Source organism: Drosophila albomicans, chromosome 3 (genome assembly GCF_009650485.2).
Source record: "Drosophila albomicans strain 15112-1751.03 chromosome 3, ASM965048v2, whole genome shotgun sequence".
Lineage (NCBI taxonomy): Eukaryota > Metazoa > Arthropoda > Insecta > Diptera > Drosophilidae > Drosophila > Drosophila albomicans.
The window spans coordinates 48,036,354-48,047,282 of record NC_047629.2 but is presented as its reverse complement, the minus strand read 5'-3'; the positions used below and the strand labels follow the sequence as shown (position 1 = coordinate 48,047,282).

At 36.7% G+C, this 10,929-nt stretch overlaps 2 protein-coding genes across 2 annotated transcripts; one reads left to right on the top strand and one right to left on the bottom strand.

Moving 5' to 3' along the window:
* Positions 1 to 144: 144 nt before the first annotated feature.
* Positions 145 to 1,450, bottom strand: LOC117566960 (cytochrome c oxidase assembly protein COX18, mitochondrial). The gene is made up of 2 exons (XM_034246610.2): positions 937 to 1,450; positions 145 to 874 (listed from the first exon to the last, which is right to left on the bottom strand). The coding sequence occupies exons 1-2, from the start codon at positions 1,396 to 1,398 to the stop codon at positions 284 to 286; spliced, it is 1,053 nt and encodes a 350-aa protein (XP_034102501.1). The 5' UTR covers positions 1,399 to 1,450; the 3' UTR covers positions 145 to 283.
* Positions 1,451 to 1,772: 322 nt separating this feature from the next.
* On the top strand, positions 1,773 to 7,248 carry LOC117568277 (F-box only protein 33). Its single transcript, XM_034248770.2, has 5 exons — positions 1,773 to 2,041; positions 3,214 to 3,369; positions 3,437 to 3,541; positions 3,601 to 4,411; positions 4,471 to 7,248. Exons 1-5 carry the CDS (start codon positions 1,911 to 1,913, stop codon positions 4,612 to 4,614), a joined length of 1,347 nt encoding a protein of 448 aa, XP_034104661.1. The 5' UTR covers positions 1,773 to 1,910; the 3' UTR covers positions 4,615 to 7,248.
* Positions 7,249 to 10,929: the final 3,681 nt, after the last annotated feature.

Below are 10,929 nucleotides of genomic sequence, written 5' to 3'. Positions count from 1 at the left end.
AAAGTCTTTCTCTCTCTATCGTTGTTAATGGGATGCTGCAACGAAGCGCCAATTGAATACTGCGCTTATCGGTCGTAGCAATCTCCCACTCGCTTATCGTTTTGTTTTGCTTCCATTTGTTTACTCAATTATGCTCTGTGTGTATGCGGGGGAACTTCTCAAGAACGATGAGTCGTCGTCTTGACAAATTTAATTTACAAGGGGACAGTCTCCCCTTTTAGGCATAACAAACTTAAGACTAGACTTATAAATAACAACAACTACCACACTACACAAAAGTAGCTCACTTGGCGGCTGGCTTATCAGCCGGCGCCTCATCCAGAAGACGCGCACGCTTCTGTATCTTCAGCCAGAGCTGATCGTAGGGCTGTTCGAGTTCACTCGCTGTCTTGGGTATTCCCACAGCACGTCGTACTTCCGGCGACAACAGCAGCAGATTCTGTGCTAAGCCAAAGCTGCTGGAAGACACCCAATAGACGACCAACGCCGATGGCACCGTGCAGGCCACAGGCACCATGAGAACACTCAGTCCTCTGAACACATTGTTGGCAATATTTTGAAGACGCGTTGCTGGACGTGTCCGCGTCATGGATTGTACCTCAACGATGGCCAGATTGATCAGACCCATTGCCACCGGCAGTATATAAGAGCTGTCCACAACAGTTAGATTTGGTATCCAGCCAAAGCCGCCAACAGTCATTTCGGTGGCAATAATTTGTGCCTGCAACGATGTGGGATCCGGCAGTAAGTAGACCAGATTGCGCAACGCAACGGATTGGAATATCCACAAGGGAATTTGGCCCCACAGCACAATGACCGTTTTCATTGGATGGCAATTGTCGCGCACAATCAGATTCTGCCACTGTTTCTTGATCTACAAATGTAATAAACACATGTATTAATTATGTAAAAGTTTATGGCCGCAATGAAACAAACCGAACGTCTGTAGACGACTGCCGTTTGCTTGTCGCTCCATTTGAACTTTTGCTTGGCCATTGCCGCCTCCCGCTTCAGCTCCTCCACTATGGCCGGCATCTCCAATGCGATTTTTTCAATGCGCGCCGTTATCTTGTGCTGATAAATGGTCAAGGGTAGCGTGACAACACTGCGAAACAGAAACGTTGACAGCACTATGGACGCCCACCATGGCAGGCCGCTATAGTCGTGGATCTGTGTTAGCGCCTCCTGCATATAGGCCACAGGTGTGCTGTTCGACAGCGTTTGCCAATAGCCAATCAGGCCACCGGTATTGGCTAAGTGTGTTGCTGCTGCCACTTCTGTCGATGCCTGACGACGTTCCTGCCAGTTGACAATTGTTGTGCTTGCCCGCAAATTTCCATATTTACTACAGGCTGCAAGTATTTGAGGTCGACGGCAAGCCGCCTGAAGTAACAACATTATTCCACCAAACAGCTGATTTTCAGGCCGTTGCGGTCTCACAGTATTTAAATCGTTATCGATAAAAACATCGACTCAACGATGCCATAGTGTGGCCGCAAACGGCTTAAAATATGTTTATTGGTATTTTCATACTGAAATGTGTGTGGAAACTCTTTTTCTTTATTATTAGATTTCGTATAATTACGAAAAGTCCTCTAATTTGTTGAAAGGTTGATAACGGACAGCAATGTAAAAGATGATAATATGATTTAAAAAAAACAGAAAATTAAGCAGCTGTTTAAAATTTTGCTTATGGTCACACTGCTACAAATAAAAGAGCTTTAAGAAAGCTTTTTAAAGAAACAAAAAAGTCTTCACCTCTTCTTCTTCATTCACCACAGTGCTGAATCTTAATTGGTCGGTGGATGTTGCGTCGTGTTCCGCCGCACACACAAAAAGTAAAAAATTAACAAGTTAAGTGTAGAAAACAAAACGGATTTTTTCGAGATTAAATAGTTGTGTGAATAGTTATGAATATACCCGAATGGCAGACAATACCAACGCTGGTACTGGAGCAAATATTCGATTATCTCGATTCGCGAGACCGCCGAGCTGCAGCCAATTGTTGTTGGGCATGGCGACAACATTTTTTTCAAAGACGGTAAGTGGTGCGCAAGCAAGGATTATGCTCTTTTAGTGCGTCTTACTAAATTCACAACAAATGGGCCATTTACTACTCGCTTGACTCTATATGCAAGAGGAAAAAAACATATACTCGAATGAATGTTTTGTTTGTATGGTGATTTTCGCTTTTTGCGTCTCAAACAAAAACGAAATGCTTCTGCTGCTGCTGTGGGTGACGCACAGCTGTTCCTTTGACTGTCTCTCAAGAGGGAAGAATAGGGGGTGGCAAGTGTATATGTGTGTGTCTGTTTTTTTGGCAAGCCTTGAAAGACAACAAAGCATTTATTAATACGTGTAAATAATAATCAAAGTGCTTTGCCACTCACACAGCTGCACAATGAAAATGTTGCTACACACACACACATAAACACTTGTACAATGTACATACCAAGCATCAGCTGTGTGCTTGTCGCAGCTACAGTGAGGGAAAAAAGTTTTCTGCTGCTAAGCAAACTTTCTATGTTATGTTGCTGTTAGCTTTAGTGTATGTTAAATAACATTTCATGTTATGTATTGCTTATTAAGCAAATTGTTTTTCAGTGAGCAGTGTACATGAAATATTTATATCGTTATTTATTATTATTATTATTTATTTTGATTGCCATTTTATTTGAAAAAATATATGAAAATCTTGCAAGTGAGGAAGCTAATATTAAATAAGATTACCGACAAATCGTACTTAAACTAGAAATTAAAAAACAATTTTTTTTGCTTACAAAAAATTAAAAAATATTATTTTCATATACACAAAATTAAAAAACAATATTTTATTTACAAAAAATTAAAAAACAAATTATTCATTTACAAAAAAAATAAAAAACAAATATTTTATTTATAAAAAATTAAAAAACAATTATTTTGTATTTACAAAAAATTAAAAAACAAATGTTTTATTTACCTTTTTTAAATTATGTTACGATTGCAAATATTTTCATTATATTTTTAAAAACAATTTGCCTTGCTCACTGTCCAACAATAAAGCAATGGAATTTTTTTAATGCAATAATTAATTGAAACTGCGGTGCAGTAAGTATGCATTAACTTTTGCTGCTTACTGTACATCAGTCACGTAGAAAACAAAAACAGTTTTTGTTAATAGCTGTCTATATGGCATTTGTTTGACTTTCGCCACGACAACGAACGAAATAGCTACTTTAGGAACTTTCGCTTTCACATTGACGTGGCCCAGGATGATCAACTGACGTTCTTCCATCGCTGCATGTCCAATCTGGCCAAGGAGCTGGTGATTGTCTTCAACTTCGACAATGCTTTTCACATCCAAAAGATACGTGGCCTGCTCTACAAGTAAGTGCAATCGAATCAAAAAACTTATTAATGCTTAACTCTAATTTATATTTTAATTTTTTAATAGGGCGGCACGCTGTGATAATATTCGCGCTCTACGTTTCCAAACCAACAGTGTGGGCTTAATAGCTCCGGGAAACGCACACAGCGATCAATTGGTGGCCATAGAACAGTAAGTTTCCAGTTAAACAATTGCTTAAGCTCCACATTCACTTTACACTCTTTCGACAGATGCTTTGTGGAGCCCTTGAAGATGTTTCTCAGTCGCAAGAATCAAGCTTGCCAAGTATTGGATTTGGGTGGCATTGAAGCACTCACTTATTATGGTTACGATCTGCTCAAGGCCATGGGCAAGCCCCAAGAGTTGTTGCAGTTGACGCTGGCCAGCATTAAATACGATCCCAATCATTATCCCATCCTCGAGCTGGACACAACGCTGTTGCAGAAGTGCGCCTCACTGCAAGTCCTTTCGCTGGACTACGACACACTCAGCGATGAGCTGCTGCACACGATTCAAGTGCTGCCGCTGCGCAAGTTGCTGATCGTTGTCCATGGCTTGGATCGTGATGAGCATGCTGGTGTCTCGGATGCTGCCTGGGCAAATTTCTCAATGCATTTCACACAAATCGAACTGGTGCTGACACTTGTGTATGCCTACGAGGCCGTCGAGCTGCTCGTCAATCGCATTGTCGGCGATCACATGCCTGTGACACACATACGCATACTGTTCTGTGAGTACATGAGCCACGATGCCATCGATGGCTTGTCGATGGCCAACAGCGACACGTTGCGCAGCATCTACTACATTGATTCGGGCAACAATCGCGGCCATAGCAACTACTTAAGCAATATACGCGGTCAGGATGCGTTCGTCATGTTGGCCTGGCGTTGCAAACAGCTCGAGGAGATCGTTGTCCATGGCCATCCAATGGATCCGCACAATTTACTGGGCATTGCAAGGCTGCGAAGTCGCCAGCTGCGTCGCGTTGAAGTATCGCAAATCAATTGGCCCAACGGTGAACCGCAATACGCCTTCAACGATGTGAGTAGCTGAGTTACTTGTATCAAGATTACAAGATGTATATAATTTGTACTTTGCAGGAAATGTGCAAGCTGTTGGGACAACGTTGGAGACTGCTCAAATACGAACAGCTGCCGGCAGCACTCGACTACGGACCCGTCGACTACGATGAACGCAATGAGTTTGTCTACGAGTTGTTGCGTCGGGATCTACAGATCCATTAAAAAACGGAAAAACAGGACACGCACAAACCAAAAATCGAAATAAGCAATGTCATTAATTTAGTAACATTCGACAATTGTGCAAAGCTGCAACAGCAACAACAACAACAAAACAACATGACACGTGATCAAATCGAGCGCATAGAAATTTGTAGCGTTTAGTAGACTAGTTAAAAGTTAAACACACAGCAACTATAAAGAAAAGCGATCAGTAGCCTTTTCTGTTAAGTTATAAAAGGAATTTTTTGATAATGTGACATTCGAGGAACTTATAATTGGCAAGCCTTTATACAACTTACAATATTATGATTACTCTTGACTATGTTTAAACTATGTAAACTAAAAACTTGAACTTTTACGTTTTGGCCACACAGCAAAACAAATAACAAAAAGATAGCAAAAGCAGAATATAAGTAGAAAGAAGCAAGACTTGAACACTTCGAGAAATGAGAATGCGAATTGTAAACAAACAACAAAAACGAGCCGAGTTTGTTGTATAAACCAAGTAGAACAACAACTAGCGAATATAGAAAAGAGACAAAAAGGAGACGTAGGAGAGATGAGAGATAAACATCATTTTATAAGCAACAACAACTGTGATTCAAACAAAATGCAAGCAAAGCAGCAAAAGCAAAGCCAGTTACAGAGCAGCGCGCAGTAGCTACAAAAACAAAACAAAACAAACAAACAAAAAACATCCAAGAACAACAAACAAACAATTGTTAAGCAAATTGTCTAGTTAGCTAAGTAGAATACTATAAACATAAATATGTGTTGAAAATGTTTGTAAACCAAAAACAAAAAAGCGAGAAAAAAACCGACCAATGTCAAATTGTTAGCTCAATCAATTGGCTGAAAAAAAAAAAATGAAAACAAACAAAATTGTTAACTTTTGTAATATGAGAAGAAGAACAAATAATGTGTAATGCGAAGTTGGCGCTAAATTGTGATAAACAAAAAACAACAACAAATGTAACAAGAACATGACAACAAAAGTACGCAAAGCGCCATCATTTGTGTAGTCTTTAAAAGTGATATTAGCAGCTTTTATGTAAAGCAAACAAAAGCATATTGTAAACAGCACACAACAACAACAGCTGTGTGTGTGTGTGTGTGTAGCTTGAAAAAAACTAAAACGAGACATGCGTTAGCCAAAAAAAACCCGAATCGAAACAATCCAATTCGTAAAACCGGTTCAAATCAATCAATCAAACTTGAGTATTTTGTAGCAACAAACAGGCATTCATTTATACAATCATCTACTATATTTTTACTTATGTTTGCACAAAAATGCAGTTAGGATACAACTGTTGTCAGGATAGTTGATAGCCCGAGACTAACAACAACAACAAACATCAACAACAACAACATGAAGAAGAAGAAAACGGTACCTGAAGATCAACTTTGAGCATTTAGCAAAACCAACTCACAAAGCGAGGAATGAAATTGCTCAAATTAAGCTATCTAACAAACAAACAAATCTATTAAAACGAAAGACTGACAACAACAACAACAAACAAAAACAAAACGTTGCAATGCTCATTGCTGGAGCCGGGCCAACTATCCAACAAGAAAAAAACAAAAAAAGAACAAGCAGCGATCTCAAAGACAAACTCTAAAAACAACTATCCAAAACTAGAAGAAAACAACAACAACAACTATGCATGTATTTTTGTTATAAACTTCAATAGCGAATATTAATTTGTAAACAACAATTGAGAGTGCAAATCATGTGTAATAAGAAGCAATCTTAATGTGTGTGTCTATTAAATACGTGTTTACGTATGTATGTGTGTGTGTACATAGTTTATATAACAACCAACAAAATGTAATTAAGTTAAGCCTAGTACATACCAACAACAACAAGAACAACAACAACAAAATGTGATAAAAGTGTCATGCTGCTTCCAATCAACAACAACCACAACAAATGAGAGAAGAGCACCAAAGAGTCCCCAACAACACACATGAAAAATGAAATTGGCAAAGTCAACTACAACTATATAAATTATTGTTTAACACAATCATTCAAAAGTATTACACATTTATTCAATGTTAACTGCAAACAAAAAAAAAACACTTCCAACGCTGCGTATGAGTAACACTCTTTTTGTATACTACAAACAGAACAGCAACAACAACAACAAGATATACATATATACTATATTTTTTAATGCCATTTATTGTATTTCAAAACGAAAACAAAAAACACACAACTTTTGTAAATCATTCCACACAAATATGCTAACGTATGTATTAAACAACAACAACAACAGCAGAAGTAGAAGAAGAAAATGAAGATGAAGATGAGATTAGAAACGAAACAACAAGAAAACTAAGAGACAGACAGGCCGTGCATTAACAACAAGAACATGAACAAGAATTATTATATATATGCAAGTTATGCTTAAAATCGTATAAGAGCAAAAAGTCTATGAAAGAAGAAGAAGCTGTGATAGAAACAACAACAAACAAAAGGCAAAATACAAAACAACACACAAAGCAAATTTGAAGAGTTAGGAGATGGAGTAGAAAAAGAAACAAAAAAACAAAAACAACATTTAAAAAAAGCCAATGCGAAACATATGCGACCAACCAAAGGTTAACAACAACTTTTGCAACAAAAGCGAAACTGAAAACTGAAAGAAAAATTTAAGGAACGAGGAGAGAGAGAGAGAGAAAATCGATCGAAGGCAGAGAGAACAAAGAGATCCAGAGTTCTAATTATTATTCTATTGATTATGCGTAGTAGTTAGCTTAGCAGACCAACTTAGAAAGACAACAACATCAACAACAACAAACATAAACAAAATATAGAAAACACAACAAGTAAAAGCACAAGAAGTGAAGTGTTTAAGCAACAACAACAACAACTAAATAATTAATTAATTAATGAGAAATTTGCACATTTCAAAAATGAAAAAAAAAATCGTATTTATTTTATTTAAATATATTAACTAAATAAATGTACTATTTTATTTGCCTAGCTTTTTGTGTTGTGCAACATTTTAAAAGCTTCTATATAAAAATACAAAAAAAAAACAAAGCAAAGCAAGCAAAAAGCCAACAGCAATTTTGTGGCATATGCAATATCATAAATTTAAGCAAGTTAAATGAAAATTATATATCGCAAAGAGAATAATTCAAAATGAAAACAAAAAAAAACTGAAAACAAATTCAAAAGTAGCAATTGAAATGTATTGAATTAATAAAGCTAATAAAAATCAATAAACACGTTTCAAACTTATTAAAAACAATCAACAATCATTGAAAATTAATGGTGGGATTAAAGAACACGTCGCAAATTGAGGGGGAAATATGGCCAGCTTATAAAGAAAGTTTTGCGGATCTGAAACTTGAACCGATTTTGAATTTTTTTTCAAAAATAAAATAGGCTGTAAGAGTATTATAACTTAGTACCTCCATGAAACGTATATAACAAGTACAAAGAGGCATCTCCGACCCTATAAAGTCTATATAAATATTATTGATCAGCGCCAACAGCCGAAACACTTAAGCCATATCCGTCAGTCTGTCTGTCCGTCCGTCCTGGATATCAGACAGCATTTTTTATGTTTGCACGCAGATCAAGTTTGTTTCAAGTTCTTGACACGCTCTATTCTAACAAGAGCAATTTTAAAGGTAGAGTGACGAGTTTTGGTACAAAAAATAACTATAGTTCTTATGATTTCTTTTCCCCATACAAAAGAATTTCTTTAATAACTTTTAACTCCTAATTGTAATGAATTTTAGTAGCTCTGTCTGTTCATTTGGTATATATTTAACTCTATGGTATATGTGGATCGTAGTACTTTATCAATATACCAATTATAGCCTTTGGTACATTTTAGGAATTTTGAGGTATATTTCAAGAATTATATCGCATTGTTTAGCTTTTATAAGAAATTGATTGCGGATCTCTTATAGTCGAAGACACTCAACTGTATCCTTTTTACTTGATAAAATAGTAATAGATTACTATGATATTTTCAATCAAATTTTTGGGAATATGTTGTCAGCTTTTAAAGTAAGTTTTGCAGATATAGTCGAAACTCGAAAAGATTCAAAATAAAAAATATGATTAGGGATATTTAATTTTGAAAACTAAAATTTTAAAAATTGTAACAGATTATTATACTAAAATTAATTTTTTTAGATTGAAGTTACAATTCGGAAATTATATCGGTTGTAAGTAAATCATATTGTAGAATAAAAAAGTTTGTTAGTTCCTTCTTTTTTATCATTTTCTATTTGAATTTAAATACACTAAACTAATCTACTTTAATGCAGACATTTAGCCAAACTCAAACCGTTTCTTCCTGTTGTGTTATTTACCATAAAACTGGCTAACAAAGTTACAAAAACCATAAGGATATCAGCCCAGCCCATACTGTAAAAAATTTAATCTGAAATCAGAAACTTTGGCTTCAAAAAGAAATGGAAAAAACACCCGCTGAGTAAAATTGCTGCGGCAGCAAAATAATAATAAATAAATGCGGTAAACGCAGATAAATAAACGTAGATAGGCTGCCAGAAAGAGAAAGAGAGAGAGAGAGAGCTAAAGGCGGTTTGTGTACAAAATGATGGCCGAAGCAAGGATATTAAATATGAGACACACCCCCCAAGGGCTGAGTTGCTTCCTCGAGAAGCACGAGACAGACATTTCAATCTATATACTTTATTATTGCATACTTTGAGGCGCCAGCAGCAGCTGTTACACAATCAAAACATCAACAAAAGAAGCAGACTCACACACACCCACACACCCAAACTCACACACACACATGTAAAGACACCCACACACACAGAGAGAGAAAATAATAACTTCCGCTTGTTGTTTTGATGTGCGCAATCGCAGAAAAAGCGAGCTTTTCTCTACGCGAAAAAGTCCTTGAACCTTTGACCTTGTTTTATTTGTTTGGAGATGAAACCTGGACTGCTAGCGCTATTATATAAGCAACGACGTTATGCAACATGCTGTGCTGCAATGTTGCAGCTGCTACTGCAGTGCTTCTCAAACTGGAAGGTGCTTAACAAACTGAATGATAAGGAGCATTTTAAGTTTGCTTTAAAGCAAGCAGATAGCGTAGCGAATTATTTAAACTTATCTAGAAATTGTACAGCGTTTGTTTGGCTAGACGTCAGCACGTCACGTAACGGAAATTTGATATGCGATACAATTCTGAGAAATTGTAAGAGCAACAACAAATGCAACTACTACAGCGTACAGTTTTCATTGCATTGACGCAAGCAGTTTGGGAGTCACACAGTGCAGGTAAAACTGCAGAGAAAAGCATTATAGTTGCTGTTGTTGATTCAGTAGTGCTTAAGCAACTTAGCTATCCTTGATAGACACACTCTAATACTCTTATTCTTATAATAATGCCCAAATAGCGAGAGTAAAATCTATATAGATTACAGTTTGTATTGCATTGCACTGCACGCACGTAGTTTGGAATTCACACAATGCAACTCAAACTGCAGAGACTTGATTTTTAATTACATTACTTGGTTTAGTCAGTGCGTAAACAACTTTGATATGATTGATAGACTTTATATAGTTGATACCGCCCAATTAAATAGAGTATATTTTATATAGAGCACAGTTGGCATTGCATTAACGCACGCAGTTTGGGAGTCACACAATGCAGCTCAAACAGCAGAGACCTGCATTTTAGTTACTTTTCTTAATGCAGTTAGTGTTTAGCTATGATTGATAGACGCGCTTCAATAATCATATTCACCCATAGTTAAAGCATGAGTAATAATACCCAATTAGCAAGAGTATATTTTATATACAGTACAGTTAGCATTGCATTGATCCAGTTTGAGAGTCACACAATGCAGCTCAAACTGCAGAGACCCGCATTTTAGTTGCTACAGTTAATGCTTAAACAACTTAGTTATGATTGATAGACGCACTCTAATACTCTTGGTCACCCATAGTTGAAGCATGAGTAATAATGCCCAATTAGCAAGAGTATATGTATTTTATATAGAGCACAGTTGGCATTGCATTGACCCAGTTTGAGAGTCACACAATGCAGCTCAAACTGCAGAGACCCGCATTTTAGTTGCTACAGTTAATGCTTAAACAACTTAGCTATGATTGATAGACGCACTCTAATACTCTTGGTCACCCATAGTTGAAGCATGAATAATAATGCCCAATTAGCAAGAGTATATTTTATATACAGAACAGTTTGTATTGCATTGATCCAGTTTGAGAGTCACGCAATGCAGCTCAAACTGCAGAGACCCGCATTTTAGTTGATGTTAGTGCTTAAACAACTTAGCTATGATTGATAGACGCACTCT

Excerpts from the sequence above, each read along its gene's own strand:
- LOC117568277 (XM_034248770.2), top strand. The coding sequence starts at position 1,911 with ATGAATATACCCGAATGGCAGACAATACCAACGCTGGTACTGGAGCAA. Across the intron at positions 2,042-3,213 it reads CAACATTTTTTTCAAAGACG|CTACTTTAGGAACTTTCGCT; the intron begins GTAAGTGGTGCG and ends CGAACGAAATAG. Across the intron at positions 3,370-3,436 it reads ATACGTGGCCTGCTCTACAA|GGCGGCACGCTGTGATAATA; the intron begins GTAAGTGCAATC and ends ATTTTTTAATAG.
- LOC117566960 (XM_034246610.2), bottom strand. The coding sequence starts at position 1,398 with ATGTTGTTACTTCAGGCGGCTTGCCGTCGACCTCAAATACTTGCAGCC. Across the intron at positions 875-936 it reads CAGTCGTCTACAGACGTTCG|ATCAAGAAACAGTGGCAGAA; the intron begins GTTTGTTTCATT and ends TTACATTTGTAG.